General features: G+C 37.1%; 1 protein-coding gene across 1 annotated transcript in view; it reads right to left on the minus strand.

Moving 5' to 3' along the window:
• The window catches only part of tmc1 (transmembrane channel-like 1), a 29,931-nt gene extending 12,629 nt beyond the window's left edge, over window positions 1-17,302 (minus strand). The window contains exons 1-12 of the mRNA XM_049470843.1: window positions 16,783-17,302; window positions 16,119-16,340; window positions 15,435-15,525; window positions 14,457-14,538; window positions 12,821-12,927; window positions 11,168-11,266; window positions 10,002-10,144; window positions 8,269-8,413; window positions 6,680-6,874; window positions 4,996-5,175; window positions 4,549-4,701; window positions 1,518-1,646 (exon numbers count right to left, since the gene is read on the minus strand). Of these exons, the coding sequence (XP_049326800.1) occupies window positions 1,518-1,646; window positions 4,549-4,701; window positions 4,996-5,175; window positions 6,680-6,874; window positions 8,269-8,413; window positions 10,002-10,144; window positions 11,168-11,266; window positions 12,821-12,927; window positions 14,457-14,538; window positions 15,435-15,525; window positions 16,119-16,340; window positions 16,783-17,294 (2,058 nt within the window). The 5' untranslated portion in view covers window positions 17,295-17,302. The remainder of the gene's footprint in view (window positions 1-1,517; window positions 1,647-4,548; window positions 4,702-4,995; window positions 5,176-6,679; window positions 6,875-8,268; window positions 8,414-10,001; window positions 10,145-11,167; window positions 11,267-12,820; window positions 12,928-14,456; window positions 14,539-15,434; window positions 15,526-16,118; window positions 16,341-16,782) is intronic.
• Window positions 17,303-18,496: the final 1,194 nt, after the last annotated feature.

Genomic DNA, 18,496 nt, shown 5'->3' on the forward strand with positions numbered 1-18,496 from the left:
TTATCAAACAAACTTTATTATCAGACAAATAAAGCCTAAATATATAAACATAATATAGCGTAAATAAAAAAACACAGTTTTTAAATGATAATTTCATTTATCAATCACCCCCCCCCCCCCCCCCCCAAATAAATTAACTATAATTAATCACACTTTAGGAAAGCTGAGTTTTACCTAAATAGAACCTGTCTGACAACATGAAGCAGATAAAACATTTAAAAAAGCAGCACATTATTATTAAACCCCCATCTGAAGAAATTTAAAAACAGATCAGGAAACAAAGTCATTGATCATTGATCATCTATCAGTCTGGAAAAGGTTATAAATTAATTTCTAAAGAGCTTTGGGACTCCAGAGAACCACAGTGATTCACTATTATTCACTAATGGAGAAAAACACAATGGAACACTGGTGAACCTTCCCAGGAGTGACCGGCCGACCGAACAAAATTACTCCAAAAAGGCATGAACAACTCATCCAGGAGATCACAAAATAACCCAGAACAACATTTAAAGAACTGCAGGTCTCACTCGCCTCAGTTAAGATCAATATTAAGAAAGAGAGACTGGGTGAAAATAGTCTCCATTGGAGAATTCCAAGAAAAAAAAACACTTCAAACATCTTGATGATCTGACGTAACAAAATTTTTTAGAAGGTGTGTGTCCCGTTAAATTTGGCACAAAATTAACACATATTTCAGAAAAAGATCATCATACTGAACGTAGTAAAACATGGTGGTGGTAGTGTGATGGTCTGGGGCTGATTTGCTGATTTAGGTTCTGGATAACTTGCTGTAATTGATGGAAGCAGAAATTCTGCTGTTTACCAGAAAATCCTGAAGGAGAATCAGAATCCGGCCATCTGTTTGTTAGTGACCTCAAGCTCAGGTGTACTTGGGTTCTGCAGCAGGACAATGACCCAAAGCACACAAACCTCTAAAGTTCACTGTCTCTGAATGACTTAAAAAAAACTAAATGAAAGTTTTGGAGGGTGTAGTTAAAGTCTGGATGATTGAGATGCTGTGGATGATTTTAAACAGGATGTTTATGCTGGAAAATCCTCCAATGTGTCTGAATTAAAATAATTCTGTAAGAAATTGAAGAGTGGAATTAAATTCCTCCACGGAGATGAGAAATACTCGTTATCAGTTATCAGTAAAGCTTGATTAATTACAGTTGTTGCCGCCAAGAGTGACACAACCAAGTTATTCGTTTTAGGGGCAAATATTTTTTTTACACAGGGCTAGATTGGTTTGAATATTTTTTTTTGTGCTTTAATAAATAAAATCATCATTTAAAAACTGTTTTTTATTTTCACTCAGGTTATATTTGTCTGATGTTAAAGTTTGTTTGATAATCTAAAAAATATCAAAAGAAATCTGTAGGGGTTGGCAAATACTTTTTCACACCCTTGTATCTATCTATCTATATATTTGTTTCACTCTATAGTAGCCGATTGTTAATAGTTTTTTTTTTATTTTGTTTAATTGTATACCAAAACAGTAGGTGGATACTCACGAAGCCGTACTCCAGGTCCCAGCACCAGCAGTGGTTGAGGAAGCGCACCAAGACAGCTCTGAGGAAATCACCGATCAGCAGCGTTATGTAGGTGGTCATGGTGTCTGATATTATCAGGCGCACAAACTCCTGGAGAGAGATTATCCTAATTAGTATACAAAGATCACCAACCAGATCTTATATACAAATCTGTTATTTTTAAATTCTATTTTATTATATCATATTTTAGGAGTTTTTAGGGATTTATTTTTTCTTTTATGTACTTTTTATTAATAGAAGTAATAGCAAAATTGCTTTATTGATTACTAAAATGTTTATTTACTTGTAGAAAAAAACTTTAATTTAGCAGTTTCTCCACAAGAGGGCAGCAGTAGCACTCTCAGTTTTGGTGTGCACCATTTAAAAAAACAAAAAAATACTGTGCTAAAGGAGGCTGTGACCGAAATGGCTCCCTACTCCCTCATTAGTGTTGCGCTATGTAGGGAGATACTAATAAGTTCACTAAAACGGGAGTGAATTCGGACACTAACTCATCATTATCATGCGCCAGCACCGGTCGCATAAACACACACAGGTAAGAGAGGGGCTGAACCGTGTTTAAAACTCCATAAACACACTGAACTGAGCTCTGAATTAAAGATAGTGAAGCTCTGAGCTGATCATTAAGTTATTTATCTGTTTGTTATATTTACGATGTTTAGAAGATGATCCTCACATTACTGAACGTCATGAAGAAACTCTTAAAAATAGCAGCGTACACCGGCTCGCTCTGTTGCCAGATTGGGTGGTATCATGCCAAACGTCGAATTGTGTCTGAAATTGTCTGGAGGAAACGCTGTGATTTGACAGGTGAACAAAACTACCAAGTGTAAAGAGTTGGGAAATTTAACTCATCGGTGTTATAGTTAGATATCTAACCCTGCAGAGACAGAGCTTTTAGTCCTGCTGATGGAAATTTGAAGCTGTGTTTATGTTCGTTATTATATGTGAGTAAGTTATTTCTTTCTTTCATTGCTTGCAAGGTTGTTTTTATGTACTGTTTTTAAGTTTTTGTTTCGTGTGTCCAATGATACAAGGCACAAAACACATAATACAAATATGCAGATAAGCTCATTTAAATATTTTTTTTGGTAATCAGTGATATTTAAGATATTTATGGTATTTTAGTTAAGATCATGTTGGAATAAACCCTGTAATATTGTTAATACTGACATCAGCTGTTTGGGTGGTTTTCTCTGTAATTTTGTGGATTTGAAACATGTTTTACCCTGTAAATTGGTTTTATCTGAATCCCACTGTAACAATCTGGCAACCCTGGTGGCTCGCTGTCCGCTCCGTTTCTTCGGCTGTCTGTTGCTTAGGTGCGAGACCCGCAATGCATTTTGGGACACATTCAGCTCGCTTAGTAAGCAGCGAAGTTTACTATAAATCATGATGCATTATGGGAGTTTTTAGTGCCCTCAAAATCACGTTCGAATCCCCCCTTATGATTGGCTGACATACTCAATAGTGCCCTTACTAGTAAATAGGGAGCCATTTCGGTCACAGCCAATGTTAATAACAGCTACAATTTATAGTGTCCAATAATAATATTCCTCATTATTTATATATATATATATATATATATATATATATATATATATATATATATATATATATATATATATGTATATTATGGCAAGCCAAACAGAAAATATATAATAAAAGCGATATATATATAATGAAAGCCGATATATATATATATATATATATATATATATATATATATATATATATATATATATATATATGTATATTATGGCAAGCCAAACAGAAAATATATAATAAAAGCGATATATATATAATGAAAGCCGATATATATATATATATATATATATATATATATATATATATATATATATATATATATATATATATATATAATAAATATATAAATATAGCAACAGGATTTATGTATGTAAGGACAGCCCTTTTGGTGGGTTGGAATGTTCAGTTTTTTTCACCCTTAGGAAAAAAAATATATACTTATACTTATAATTTTATTAATCAAACTTAAGTTGAAGTATATTTCCCAAGTATATATTATGTAGTAGGTATACTAGTATCAATGTACTTGTATTAGAATTGTAATTGTACCATTTCAATACTTGTTGGGTCTAAATTGGCCCAGTTTTAGTATCTAAAAGTATATTTTAAGTATATGCTTTTGTGTACACAAAACAAGTTTGCTAATATGAGCAAAAATAAACTTAGATGTAATCTAGTAATGTATTATAGTTTACTACTTGTACACTTGAAGTTTACTTTTAGTTCAGGTATACTTTGAATTATACTAAAAGTGAACTTATAAGAGTACTATTAGTTTACTACTTATAAACTATTATTCCACTTTTTAGCTTATAACTTTTATAAGTAGTATACTCTCAGTAAACTACTAGTCTAGTGGTTTTATTCTTAAGCATACGTATAAGTCTTTTAAGTGAACTTAACATAATACTTACAGTTCACTTATATATTGTTTTTGCACTGTGAAGTATACTGCACTACTAGGTTTAGATGTAGCTATTTTTTAACTGTTCTTTAATTAGATTTACTATTACACTACACATATACAAATAAGCAAGAAATACTTGGGATATCATAAGAATGAAGAAAGTTACAAAACTCTCACACCTTAAAAGAACATTTTTAATAAAATCTGCTAAATGCTGATTCAGCATTACCCAGTAGCATCACAGCGCTAACGCTAGGAGGAAAGCGCATCTACTCAGTTCTGATACATTAGCTCACAGATGCAGCCTTGTGCTGATCCACATCACCCTAGGAGTGATGTGGGAAAAGGGCGCCATCTACTGTACCCACCCAGAGAGAGCAAGGTTAATTGTGCTCTCTCAGGGTTCTGGCAGCTGATGGCAAGCTGCATGAACAGGATTCGAACCACAGGAGCAGTGCTTCCAATGTCATCTAATCCACAGAATACAAGATCCAGTCTGATTCTGGGTCATTTGGGTAACAAAACTGACAGCAGTACCTGTCCCACCATTGTCTCCCAGCAAGGCCCCCTGGGTACGTCTGCAGGGTCCACTGTGATTGGAGGAGCAGTGGAGTTCTCCGGTATGGTTCCGTTATACAGGTTGGCCTGCCATGCTGTCATGTTAAACTTCACTATCTCCTCTTCTGCTCTCTGAAAAAACAAAGTAATAACAATAAGTGGTAAATTTGGATGAAACCCTTAGATTTCGACATTTATTTGCTTTTTTAAATGGCCTATTATTGAGAAATACCATTTACTGGATTGGCAATTACACCATAATTAAGTCTGTAAAGGCATTTGTACACCTGTAGTAGGTTTGTTCTGATATAAAGTGTGAAAACAACCTAGAGTCTGATTTCTTTAAATGAAAAAAATGCAGGTGGAAAACACTCTAACAATCGTATTACTGGGTAGATTTAGAAAAGATTTAGAAAACTAGCTCACCTTTAGGTTGATCTGGTCCATGAGCGCTATGATGAAAGTGTAAAGGTTGCCAAGAAAGAGGGCGAAGATGCGCCCTAGCTGCCACTGCAGAGCAATACGGGGGTGATAGTTCTCCAGCGCGCTGATCACATCAAACAGCATCGGACAGAACATTCCCAACAGAGACATCACCATGTTCACCTGGAGAACACATGACTGAAATTAGAATTGATATATGATATGATGGGTAGGTCAGAAGGTAGTCAAGAGTCAAGAGGTTTTTATTGTCATTACATCTAAGTACAGGTACACAGTTTAGTAAAATTACGTTCCTCCGGAACCATGGTGCAACATGGGACAACATAAAGACAACATAAACAATAGACAACATAAAGTGCAAGGTGTGATGATCGTGCAACATTAGACTATAACACTACAATAAATACAATAAATACTAAAGACAAGACAATTAAAAAAAAAACAGGACACAGTGCAGTACCGATACGGTATAATAAGGTGCAAAGATATGTAACATGTGGTGGGTGGGGTGGGGTTCAGCTCTGTCTTTGTGTTGAGGAGTCTGACTGCTTGGTAGATGAAGCTGTTGCAGAGTCTGGTGGTGGAGGCTCTGTGTGTTGAGGAGCCTGACTGCCTGGTGGATGAAGCTGTTGCAGAGTCTGGTAGTGGAGGCTCTGTGTGTTAAGGAGACTAACTGCCTGGTGGAAGAAGCTGTTGCAGAGTCTGGCAGTGGAGGCTCTGTGTGTTGAAGAGTCTGACTGCCTGGTGGAAGAGGCTGTTGCAGAGTCTGGCAGTGGAGGCTCTGTGTGTTAAGGAGACTGACTGCCTGGTGGAAGAAGCTGTTGCAGAGTCTGGCAGTGGAGGCTCTGTGAGTTGTAGAGTCTGACTGCCTGGTGGAAGAAGCTGTTGCAGAGTCTGGCAGTGGAGGCTCTGTGTGTTAAGGAGACTGACTGCCTGGTGGAAGAAGCTGTTGCAGAGTCTGGCAGTGGAGGCTCTGTGAGTTGTAGAGTCTGACTGCCTGGTGGAAGAAGCTGTTGCAGAGTCTGATGCTCTCCACAGTCCCTCTGTAGAACATGGTGAGTATTGGAGGTGGGAGATTACTTTTCTCAGTCTCCGCAGGAAGTAGAGGCGCTGCTGGGCTTTCTTTGTTATGGAGCTGGTGTTGAAGGGACCAGGTGAGGTTCTCTGCAATGAGGTTCACAATTTCCACAGCAGAGCCGTTGATGTTCAGCGGGTGGTGGACACCTGGAGCTCTCCTGAAGTCAACAAACCATCTCTTTGGTTTTATCCACGTTTAGAGATTGTTAGGTTGTTGGTCCTGCACCAGTCCCTCAGCCACTGCACCTCCTCTCTGTATGCTGACTCGTCGTTCTTGCTGATGAGGCCAACTACAGTTGTGTCATCAGCGAACTTGATGATGTGGTTTGAGCTGTACTTTGCAGTACAGTCGTGAGTCAGCAGAGTGAACAGCAGTGGGCTGAGCACACAGCCCTGTGGGGCACTGGTGCTCAGTATGGTGGTGCTGGAGGTGTTGTTTCTAATCTTAACTGATTGTGGTCTCTCAGTTCAGGTAGGTAGGTATGTAGATAAATAGATACTTTATTGATCGTGAAGGAATTTAGGGACACCATTTGAAACCTACATGTAATATAAGATATAAGAAGAAACAGAGAAAAGCTGAGCTTACCTCATTCCTCTCCCACCAGCCATAGTTATCCAGACCCTCAAGGGCAAACTTCTGAGACCGACGCACCACAAAGTAGATCAGATATCCACTTCCTGCCAGGCAGCACAGAACCAAGAAGTTGGCCAAAACGCGGAGGAAGCGGGTCAGATGGATGTTGTCATCCTTTCTGCTCTCCTGCTCCTCGACGATGGCTTCCTGATGAGGAAAAAGTCATTTTAAAAAGATGATTGTGGGGAATGACTAGTGTTGAGTGTTATAATTGGTAATACTGTATACTGCAATATTAAAATATTTTAACTGTATCTCCAAACGAGCACAACCAACATCAATTTAACCAACACCATTTTAATGAAGGATGGTAACTTTGATTGGTCTTAAGTTAAGGTATTGTTAGATAACCTAAATAAATCCATTATCTTCTGAGGAGGTGGATGCAGCTGCAAGTAAATTTAATGAAAGAAACCGGAAACCAAAAATTAGCAGAGGAGAGCCAGAAAAACACAGAACGTGACAATCAGGTTTTTATGTCAATCCATATTTCTCTTTTATAGATAAAACCAATGCCTGATAGATGATAGAGTCTAATGTCCTTATGATGTTAAATTCATATCCACTGTCTTCTTAAATTATACCAATCCAAGGTCAATGAACTTAGTTTTAAATAAGATTAAACCAATATGTTTTCAGAATGAAAAGAGCTGTATAAAGGCAGGATTTAGAAATGTGTTTTCACTATGGTATCCCAGGTGATTGCTAAGGTTTGATTATTGAGTTGTTGCTAATGTATGCTAAGTGGTCGCTATGGTGTTGCTAAGAGGTTGCCAACATGTCCAAGGTGTTAGCTATGGTGTTGCTAGGTGGTTGGTAACATGTCCAAGGTGGTTGCTATGGTGTTGCTAGGTGGTTGCTAAGGTGTTGCTAGTTTAGTTCAGTTTAGTTTGTTTCAGTTTATCAAAGTTTCACACTTTTATGCTTTAAGTGACAATAATACAAGATTGAAAAATATTGAGTGCACTCATGCTTTTACACAAAAAAGAAGAAAAAAGAAAAAAAAAGTAATAATAATAATAATAAAAATCAGTATTCAAAACTTTGCACATAATAACCAAAAAGGTTCCACTGAGAACAGGCCTCCCCAGAGTTAACCAAATAAATTCACATATTCAGTGAAATATACAGAAGTTGGCACTGTCCTTGGGGGAAGCCTCTTCTAAAGCTGATGCACAAGATAGTTCTCAATGGCTACGTTCACATTACCAGGATGAAGTGATTTAAATCAGATTTTTTGCTCAATGTGGCTCAGATCATTTTTCAAATCAGATTTGAGTCACTTTTATACGTGGTCATAAATAAGATACATATCCCATCAATGGACATGCGACGTGAATGTGAACGGACAAATCTGAGTTTGTGCATCTTTTTGCTTTTTCGCATTAGCATTAGTGCTACATGCTTCTCTCTCGAACCCACAGATCTCTTGGTGAAGCTCTGCAGCTATAGCTGCAAAAACAGCAAAAGCAAACCACCTGGTCAAAACTGTATTGTAAACCAGTAAAAAAAAATAAATTACTCAATGGTTGTGTACATACCTTGAAGCTTGTGGTGATGGAGGCGAACTTGTTGTCGGCTGTCTCCGGGTTTCCAATCAGGTAATCCCAACTGGTGAAAATCTTCCAGCTAAAATTAAAACTGGTGTCATCGCCCCCACCGTCCTCTTTAGCATTGCGTGCCATGCTGCAATCAATACGCAGGAAAATTAGCAACAGGAATATAAATGCAATATGTGTTTCTGAACCTGATTGATCATTAATATCTGATTGAACCAAAAGCTTGTGGTTAGTGTGTTAGATTGGGACTAACATATCAAATTATAGTAAGTGTGTTAGCATTTTAGCTTGTGGGTATCATGCTAGGTTTATTATTAGCATTGTTAGCTTAATGCTAGTTAAATAATGCATACCATTAATCTCACAACGATCTTACAACTATGCTGACCATGTTCTAGTTAGCATTACACATTCATAATTGTAAAATACTGTGTATTTAAAAAACAGTTATCTAAAGACTAGAAATGTTTTGTTAGTTACTTAACAGTGTTTTGTAGCGCATCTTACAATAGTGTTCCAGGTTACATGTTTAACATTTTCATATCAGCTATTATTGTTAGCATTGTCCCAGATTAGCAATGCTAGCAATACAAGTTGACAGAGTTGCCAAGTTCGCGGTTTTCCCTTCTAATTGGGCTTGTTTTAAAAATCAAGGGTGGCAGGGTGTGGGATTTTTTTTGGGCTACTTAAAAAAATTACCACAGCTGCCAAAAAATAAAAAAGTCAACCATAAAATTAATCTTACTTGCATTTGATTACAACAACCAGGAGGATATAATAAGGACATAAGGGAGGACAGAGTGAAAAAGGAGACAGAGAGACAGAAATCACAATGTAACCAGAAATTACAAGGTGATAAAAAAATATATTTTAGAGAAGAGAGTTCAGGAAAGAAAAGAACAGAAATGAGTGAATAAAAGTCTTTTTTATTTTGCTAATTATGTTACTATTAAATGTTCTTGACTGGGATTTTTTTTTAAATAAAAGAACAAAAATATACAATATTAAACAATATTAATGACTTATAAATAGATAAATAGCAGTACTGATCAAAAATCACTTATAAACAAAATACTAAGTCATACGCTCATAGTTCATTGTTTTGCTATTTGCTTTAAACATGTGACAGTTTAAGCTTCTGAATGGCGGGTTTTAGACTGACTTTAGGCTGGATATTTTTGTTGGACCTGTAGGACCTGGCAACCCTTTTAGTTGATAACAATGCCTTAAATCGTATTTATATGGTGCTATCAGCTTGTGTTTTATCCCATGTAGCTTGTTTCAACACAGTAAACACACAGACCACAGTCCAATATACTCTCTGACCTTTGAACGTAGAAAGAGCTAGTGCTTAGCCTGGTTAGCAGCTAATGCTAATACTGCTCCAGCCTTGGTGCTGGAGAAACTTCACTGAAACTCCTTTAAAATGCTGCACTTTAGTGGAGTGTCTTTATTGCTTTTTTCAACCTGACTGGTAGAGTTTAAACATAAGGTGCACCAGATTATAAGGCACACTGATGATATTTGGGGACAATTAAAGGGTTTTATGTGCTCTTTATAGGTAAAAAAATACAGTAAGTGTATGAGCTTGAGTTTTATATACAGTATCAATGTATGTCCAGTGTGTAAGCTTTGGATTAGTAAATTAGCTTGTGGCTAATGAGTTATTTCTACAAGGAATCATCAAGAACCTACAGTAGAAAGTAAAAACTCACGTTCTAATGACCACCATGTAGCTGTAAGCCACCGTGCCCACCCCCACCAAGAAGTAGGACAGGGGCATGCGGAACTTCAGCCAGCCGACAGCTCGCTGGTTGTTGTAGTATCCATAAAATAAGACTGAATACTTAGCATAACCCTGCAAAAGAGAAAAAAAAACACATTCTCCATATCAGAAATACACATGGCTGTATAGTGTTGCCAACTCCTCAGTAGGAAAAGTAAAGTAGCTATTGGCTGTCCTAAAAGTCACGAAATGACGTCATTGCCTAGTTTGCATAATGCATGTTTTTGAAGCTGTAAAGTATTAACCTTGTGGAAGAGAAAAAAATGAGTAAAAAGCACTTTAAATATGTTAGAAATGTTACAAATGAACTCTAACAAATTAACATCTTATGTTGCTTTTTAAATAGGCAGCCACTCTCAAAATTATTTCATTTTTATGTTAATTACATAGATCAGTTTTTTGTTGTGTTGTTTAATGTTATTATAAGAGCAGCAGTTAGCCGGAACTGTTCTTAAGTTTTCTTTATTTTTAAACCTATTATAGACAATTTGTTCAATGATGAGCTAGCTAGCTAGACGTTTAGCTTTTTAGAGGCACACACTGTGGAGGAGGTGAGTGACAGGCTATGTGGTGAATGAGGTGACTGACTGAGACTGTGTGAGTTCAATTCAGTGATTTCTTTTTGTGTCATACTGAAGACACGGTTATATTTATTTTTCTGCTCTGTAAATACGGGGCGGGGTCAGTCAGCATGCATAGTTTATTTACAGTGTGTTCGTGGAGTGGTGTGGGTGTGGTCTGACTGTGACACTGCCCTGTGAGTCTTGTGGGCGGGGCTCACGGCAGCACCCGCTGCTCGCGGAGGTCAGTGACTGAAGAGCATGTGTTCATCTCAGAGTCGCCAAAAGTCTCCAAAAACACCAAAAAAAACTTGCTAGATTTGACGCTAGTCGCTTTTTTACAAAAAAAGTCGCTAGAGGGTCTGAAATGTCGCTAAATATAGCGACAAAGTCGCTAAGTTGGCAACACTGGTGCTGTATGACTGGCTTCAAGAAATACAGTAGAATAATAAGCATATTCGTTATTAATTACTGCTTATCTAATGCAATAATAAGTGCATTTATTATCTGACACATCAAATCCCTGTTCTCTTACCCCCCAGTCCCACAAGACAGCGAAGTCCATAGCACTGGCCTGTTCCTCTCTAGGGACAGTCTTTCTAGGAATGCTCCCATAAGGCCGCCCCATCAGTGCCTGCACAGAAAAAAAAATACAGATCCAAGTTTATACTAAGATTTAATACAAATCAGAAACACTATTGTCAGTATCTGATCACATGTATCTGATTACAGGGCATTACTTGTAAATAAATGTGCACACAAAACAACTTTAATTTTTTTTTTTATTATTAAGCATAGTGACCTAAATGCAAAAGTAAGATATGTACTTAATTAAAAACATTAATAAAAACTACTATAAAATATAATTTGTTACCTAACCCCACTCTCTAACTATAAACTTTTTGCATTGTTGTGTGACCCGAAATTTTTTTCATAATAAATCTATGATATTTAAGTTAAAATGAATGAAACATCTGGAACATTCTACAACAGGAAGTCACATCTACAACAGGAAGTGACATCAGCTGGGTCTTCTGAAGATCATGGACAGACCAAAATTAAGTTCCCTCATTAGTTGTTCTGTATATTTGATCTTTTTGTAACAGTGACTGATGAGGTCAATCTCAACACTCACTCCTGTTTCCTAAATTCATTATTAGATCTTATTTGTTTATTTTGAAAATACTAATTTTGGTAAAATCACTAGAATGCGCTCAGTGTTCTCATGCTATTAACATAGCTGACATTCACCAATTGCTAATTCTACACTAAAAACTCATTACTGTTTCTTTTAGTCCTGTTACTCAAAACATTAAAGAGTAACAAGAATTAGTTCCAGTAACAGAAGTGAGTTCTAGTAACAGGAGTGAGTCTCAGTACCAGGAATGATTATTGCCCACTTGTTTAATGATTCATTAATGTAATAATTTGTCCAATTCTCTTTGGTTCATCATTTATCCATTTGTTTAATAAATTGCATGATAATAAATTTAATCTATTTCAGGTTTGGGTCTTCTTGAAAATATAAAAATGGCTTTGCATCTTTTTTAGAAAAATACAATGTGCATGTATAAATAGTTATTTTTTAAATATAAATTATTTGAACAGGCAGTCAATCATAGCTTTAAAAATAAAGACTTTCTTGAGAGAAAATTAAAGGAATTAGTGGACTTGCTCTTTTAAACATGCTTTTTAAATATCACATGAGTTTTGGTAACAGGACTGAGAAAAATGTAACCATCTTCAGATTAGAAACCTTGTAAAAAATGAAGTAAAGCTGCCTGAGTTTGACCAGTATATGTTTTGAATAGTTAAATATACTATAACTATATTTACATAACAATAACTATAACTATATTATACCTAACTATATTTTTAAACAATAAGCAAATCTGTTTTCTAATCCACTGCTCTGTTAGAATCAGAATATCAGTCCCAATAGATCAAATATGAGAACATGTGCTTTTAATGTTCTGTTAGGTGTGTCTGTTTCTTCTACTGTATAACTGTATGTAGGGCAGTAATGAAAGCCCCCCCGGACTCTCGGCCACGGCCCATTTTCAGCACAAAGACCTTTAACTGCCTCACTTTCAACTGTCCTCATGCCTGTTAGGAGCACCTGTGCAACAGTAATGAATGGTAATGCAGAATTTCAGCATGCAGGAGCTGCAGCTGCAGAGCTCCTCACCTCAGGAACCATGACCAGCCCGAACGTCAGGCTGAACAGAATCATGTTGATGCCGTACATCCATCTCAGAAATATGAAGTAGGAGGCGACTGAAGATCCAAAATGACCTGGAGAATATTTCACACAGAGAAATACAGCATCAGAAATATTATTTATATTATTATAAAATACTCTAGTGTGTACCATTCATTAATCATATGTACTTTTGCTGATAGATACTGGTGTATCTAATATAAATCTTATGTGACTAATTTAAAACTAATAGATAATTTAAAACTAATGAATGACTAATTTAATTCTAATAAATGAACAAATACACACAATTAAATCAAATAAAAACTATTTTTAGGGTCTTTAATTTTAAGGTTGCATCTTCATGTTCCCTAGTTTTAAGGGAGCAACTTGATGTTTCCTAGTTTTTCTTGGTTCATCATATTGTTCCCTAGTTTTTAAGATTGCTCTTTGTTGTTTCCCACATTTAAATAGATACATTTGATGTTTCCTATTTTTTTAGGCTGCATACTTCTGTGAATTCATACTACTTTTGATGCATCAGACTCCTTAGTAGCTGCAGCAGATAGGAGCAGTGCAGTTTTTGAGCGTGATTTTAACTGTTTTGAGTTTGGAAAATACTACTTTTCAAAGGTGCGTCTGTTTCCTGTTTTACCTCAAGTCTCCTTAAGATTATTTCTAGTTTTAAAGGGTGTATCTGAATTTCAGCTATTTTTAAATGGTGCTTTTTAATGTTCTCTAAATTTTAAGGGTGCATCTCAATTTTCTATAATTTTTAATGGTGCACCTTGATGCTTGTTTTTGGTTGAGTTTTTGAAACAAATTTAGGCTACCTTTTTTAGGCTATGTTTTAAGATTGCATACTGAAAACTGTACTTTTTAGGAGTGCATTCTGCACGCTACTTTTGACGGGGGTGCATACCTGTCTTGTGTGGATGCATACTACTCTAGATGCATAAGACTACTCAGTTAGTAGCTGAAAGAGCAGCACAGTTTTTTTTGAATGTGTGGCTTTTTTAGAATACATTTTTCCCATTTTTTTTATCAATTTAGCTATAGGCTTAATTGTCCCATGCATTTAACTGTTACTTAGCTGTATATTCCCAATCACAAGTGATACCACAACACAAGAAGGTTAGGTTGAAGACTAGCACACGCCTCCTCTGATACATGTGAAGTCAGACTCCGCCTCTTTGTAAACTGCTGCTGATGCAGCATTGCTGAGTAGCATCACAGCGCTAACGCTCGGAGGAAAGTGCAGCGACTTGGTTCTGATACATCAGCTCACAGACGCAGCCTTGTGTTGATCCACATCACCCTAGGAGTGATGAGAGGAAAGAGCGCCATCTACTTTACACACTCAGAGAGACAAGACCAATTGTGCTCTCTCAGGACTCTGGCAGTTGATGGCAGCTGCCTACTTTATAAGCATATATGCTGTTTGCTCTGTATTTTATAAGTATAGTGTTTTAAACTGTAAGTTGTCTTGAGTTTAGTAAATGCTTTTAAACCCATTTTCCCCTACCTAGTTTTTAAGGTTGCAGGCAAAAACTCCCTAATTTTTAAGAGTGCATGCTGCATGCATGCTACTTTTTGATGTGTCTAGAATGCTTCAGACACATACTTTCAATTTCTTTAATCTTCATCTCCCATGGGATGCAGGCCGTCTTGAAGTTCTCCAAGTCTCTCTCAAACTTCATCCATTTCTGATGCAGAGAAGCATGGTAGACACATCCACAAAACACAGATTTATAAAATGCATTTAGATACTCATAGCTTAAAGCAGCATTACGCACCACTGAAGGACACACTTTACACATGCATTTCTGGACAAGCTGGGAGAACAATCAAAGTATAAAAAAAGCATGTGGATTTAGGTGTTAGAGTTAGGTGGCCGAGGAGAGCGTTTGAAGATTTTACACCACACGTGATTGGTCTGTGAGTTCACTGTGCCGCAGAGCGCGCATACTGTAAAGACAAGAAAAGTTCTGACGCTTTAAATGAACTCTGTCAGAATTAAATCCTTCTCTGTAGTTTATCGGTTTGGGTCCGCATTGGACAACGTCTGGGTCCGGACCCGGACCGCAGTCCACATATATGTGATCCCTGGCCTAGACCATATACACGGTTCTGTTTTATAAAACCACTCCTTGCTGCCCTGCAGAGAACAACAGCTTCAGTGTTCGGTTTTACAGTGTTAAATATTTCAGGTCAAGAAAGACTTTTTTATTTTACTTTTTTTTTTTATAAAAACAAGTATTTATGTTAAGTGAAATCAAGAAAGACCATATTTTATTTTTTATTAAAAAATATATTTATGTTAAGTTAATTCAAGAGAAATTGTCTTTTATTTTTATAAAAAAAAAAAATCAGGAAATAGTTCAAGTTTAAATGTCTAGAGATACATTGTTGCTGTTAAAATGCATTTTTGTAAAGTAACTTAGTTACTTTTAAAATCAAGTAATCCGTAAAGTAACTAAGTTACTTTTTAAAGGAGTAATCAGTAATCAGTAATCGGATTACTTTTTTTTAAAGTAACTATACCGTCACTGCTGCACACTAAGTAAGTTTTGATCTTCAACTTTTGATTACAACCTCTCACCTTCCTCATCATGACCTTGTAGGCATAGAGCTTCCGTCCTCGTCCTTTCCCCAAAGCACCTTCATACTTCTCTACAAACAGCTGAGACTCCCTACAGCATCAACAGAGAATTAAGACAGATAGAATTAAAAATACATATTACAAATGACTAACGCTGTCAATATTAAAGCATTAATGCACATTTGTTTTTTGGAGCATTTCACTTGTGGTGAGAACATAATCTGGTCTCTATCCGACCCAGCTATCAAATACACTCCTTTTTAATTGAGCTAAACTGCTGATAAGGTGCAGTTTAATCTGATTAATCTGACACTGTATTAGGCAGATAATACACTGCTATGAACAAACGCTGTCTCTGCTGCTCCATGCTGTTTACACACTAAGAGCACGGTAAGTACTGTGTTCACTGCTTACATCTGCGCTGCAGTGGCTCAGTTCTGATACATCAGCTCACAGACACCCTGTGCTGATCAACATCACCCTAGGAGTGATGTAGGGAGAGAGCGCCATCTACCCACCCAAAGGGAGCAGATCCAATTTTGCTCCCTCTGAGCGCCGGCAGCATGATGGTAAAGCTGCATGAGCTAAGGGTTCGAACCTGCAACCTCCCGCTCATAGTGGCAGCGATTTAGACCGCTGGACCACTCGGTGCCCCTACATGATGGTTAAACAGCTGGGTGGTACCTGAGTGTGGGCAGTTTCTTGCGCATGGGCCAGGGCTTTCCTCTCAGTGTGGTGATGAGCTTCTTCCTCTCGTCCACCGCCTCCTTCAGCCTCTCCAGCTCCTCCGGACTCAGAGAGCCCACCACAAACTCTTCATCACCAACCTTCTCCTTCTCACCCTCCTCCTCCTCCTCCTCCTCTGAGGATGATGATGATGAGGAAGACTTTGCTTCAGATTCTGAGCTAGAAAATAAAAGATTGTTTAACCCTCCTGTTCTTCTCAACTTTACTAACATCCTTCATTCTTGGGTCAGAAATCTACCCAATGCAATTTAATTATTCCTAAAGACAATGATAATAATCAGAGATGTCAGAAAATATTAGTTTTTTTTTTATATTAACATTAATTCTCCTTATTATAGAAGAATTCTGGTGTGAAAAGGATTTGGGTTGTAGTAAAACATGATAACGAGTACTAATTTTTGTTGAATAGCCCGCATCCGTACCCTGTACCATACTTTAATATACATTCACACGTCCTAAACATTTTATCAGTTATCAGTATAGATAATAGAATGCATATGAATAATTTAAAATTATAAAATTAAAATAAAATTAAAAATGCCTCTCGGAAATTTGGGATTACCAACAATGATTAGTATTAGATTCCACTGACACAACTCACATTATTTCAGTTGCCTTCTTCTTCTTTTTCTTTTCCTTTTTCTCTTTCACTTGGTCGTCCTGTTCTCCTTTCTTTGTCTTCTTCCCATTCATCTCTTCATCTTCAGCCTTTTTGTTCTTTTTCTTTGTCTTTTTCTTCTCCTCTGTCTTCTCTTTCTCCTTTACCTCATCCTCTTCTTCTCTGCGCTGTTTCTTGGCCTTTTCATTCTTGTTGTTCTTTCTATCTTTCTTGATCTCCTCCTCCTTTCCCTGTCTTCCTCTCCTCCTCCCCTCCTTGCCTCCTCTTCTTCTGTCTTTTCTTCCATCTCTGGATGACTCTGACCTCTCCTCTGACCTCTCTTCTGACCTCCTTCTTCTTGATCTTGTTGCTCCTCCCTTTTCAGTCTTTTTCTCTTTCTGATTTTTGCTCTCTCTTTCCATTTCTTGTCCTCCTCCATGAGAGTCTCCATCCGTATCAATGCAGTAAATGGTGACCTGGCCCTCATTTCCTGTGGAGATTTGGGTTTGTCCCATTAATTAAGCATTCTATATTGGCCCCTTTATCAGAAACACCAACTTTCTGCCTTGGACCTACCTTCATCCACCTCAATGCTGACTGTAAAAGAAAAAAACAGCAGTTAGATAAATTGAAAAGGGTATTTTCAACTAAACCTATTATTTAAAGCAGGATTATGTGAGAATTGGTATTTGTTGCTCCTGGGGAGAAGAATCAGGATGTACCGGGACATGATATAGACCTAATACCTAAATTTGCTTCAAGATCAATACTTATTTTTTGAGTTAAGTCTTAATCAGGTTGAGTAAAGATCAAAACTTTTTTAAGACTAAAAAGACATCATTTGAATAAACCAAAAGGGCCCTGCATGTCACGAATGACCCAGGCAGGGAGACGAGGAGACGGACGCAAGTGCAGGTAGGGCAAAATGAATAATTTAATTAATAAATAAATATAAATAAACAAAGAAACGAGAAACAAGTAAACACTTAAACATAAAGATATATATAAGGAACTGGGGAATAAACTAAATAACTGAAAATAGATAAACATATAACCAAAAAAACAAAACAAACGAGAGAAACTAAAGAACATGAACTAAACAAACTAGAGATAATAATAATGATAAACAAACAGGGAATATATACAAGGAGCTAAACTAGAAATAAACATAAAGCAGGGTATATACACAGAGCTAGGGAACAAGGAGCTAAGAAATAAACAGAGAAAAACACAGAGCAAAGAACTAGGGAACGAGGATAATAAATAAGAGTAACGAGGAGCGAGAAAACAACAGAGGTAAGTGGAAAGACCGACGAAGGACAAGTGACAGAGGATGGCTATTTATAGTAACATGAAACACACTAGAAGTGGAAACACCTGGGGAAGGGGCGGAGCTACAAATGAGACACGTGGTGGAAAACTACTGCGACAGGGGACACAGAGGAGCAGGGGTCACGTGGGAACAACACACAGGCACGAGAACAGACAAAACAGGGCGAGGACATGACACTGCACAAGGTGTGACATTGCTATCTTGACATTGCTACCCCACCAACAGTCTATTTTCACATCTTATGCCTGTGTCACTTAAATAGCAACAGTGCTTGTGAATATGTCTACACTGATGGGTGTAGTGGTTAGGAAATAAGGAGTGTTAAGCTAAATTTCTGGCATATTGCTATCATGCCAATGAAAACACAGGTGCGCCACTGACTGA

Source organism: Astyanax mexicanus, chromosome 22, assembly GCF_023375975.1.
Source record: "Astyanax mexicanus isolate ESR-SI-001 chromosome 22, AstMex3_surface, whole genome shotgun sequence".
In the NCBI taxonomy this organism is placed as follows: Eukaryota; Metazoa; Chordata; class Actinopteri; order Characiformes; family Acestrorhamphidae; genus Astyanax; species Astyanax mexicanus.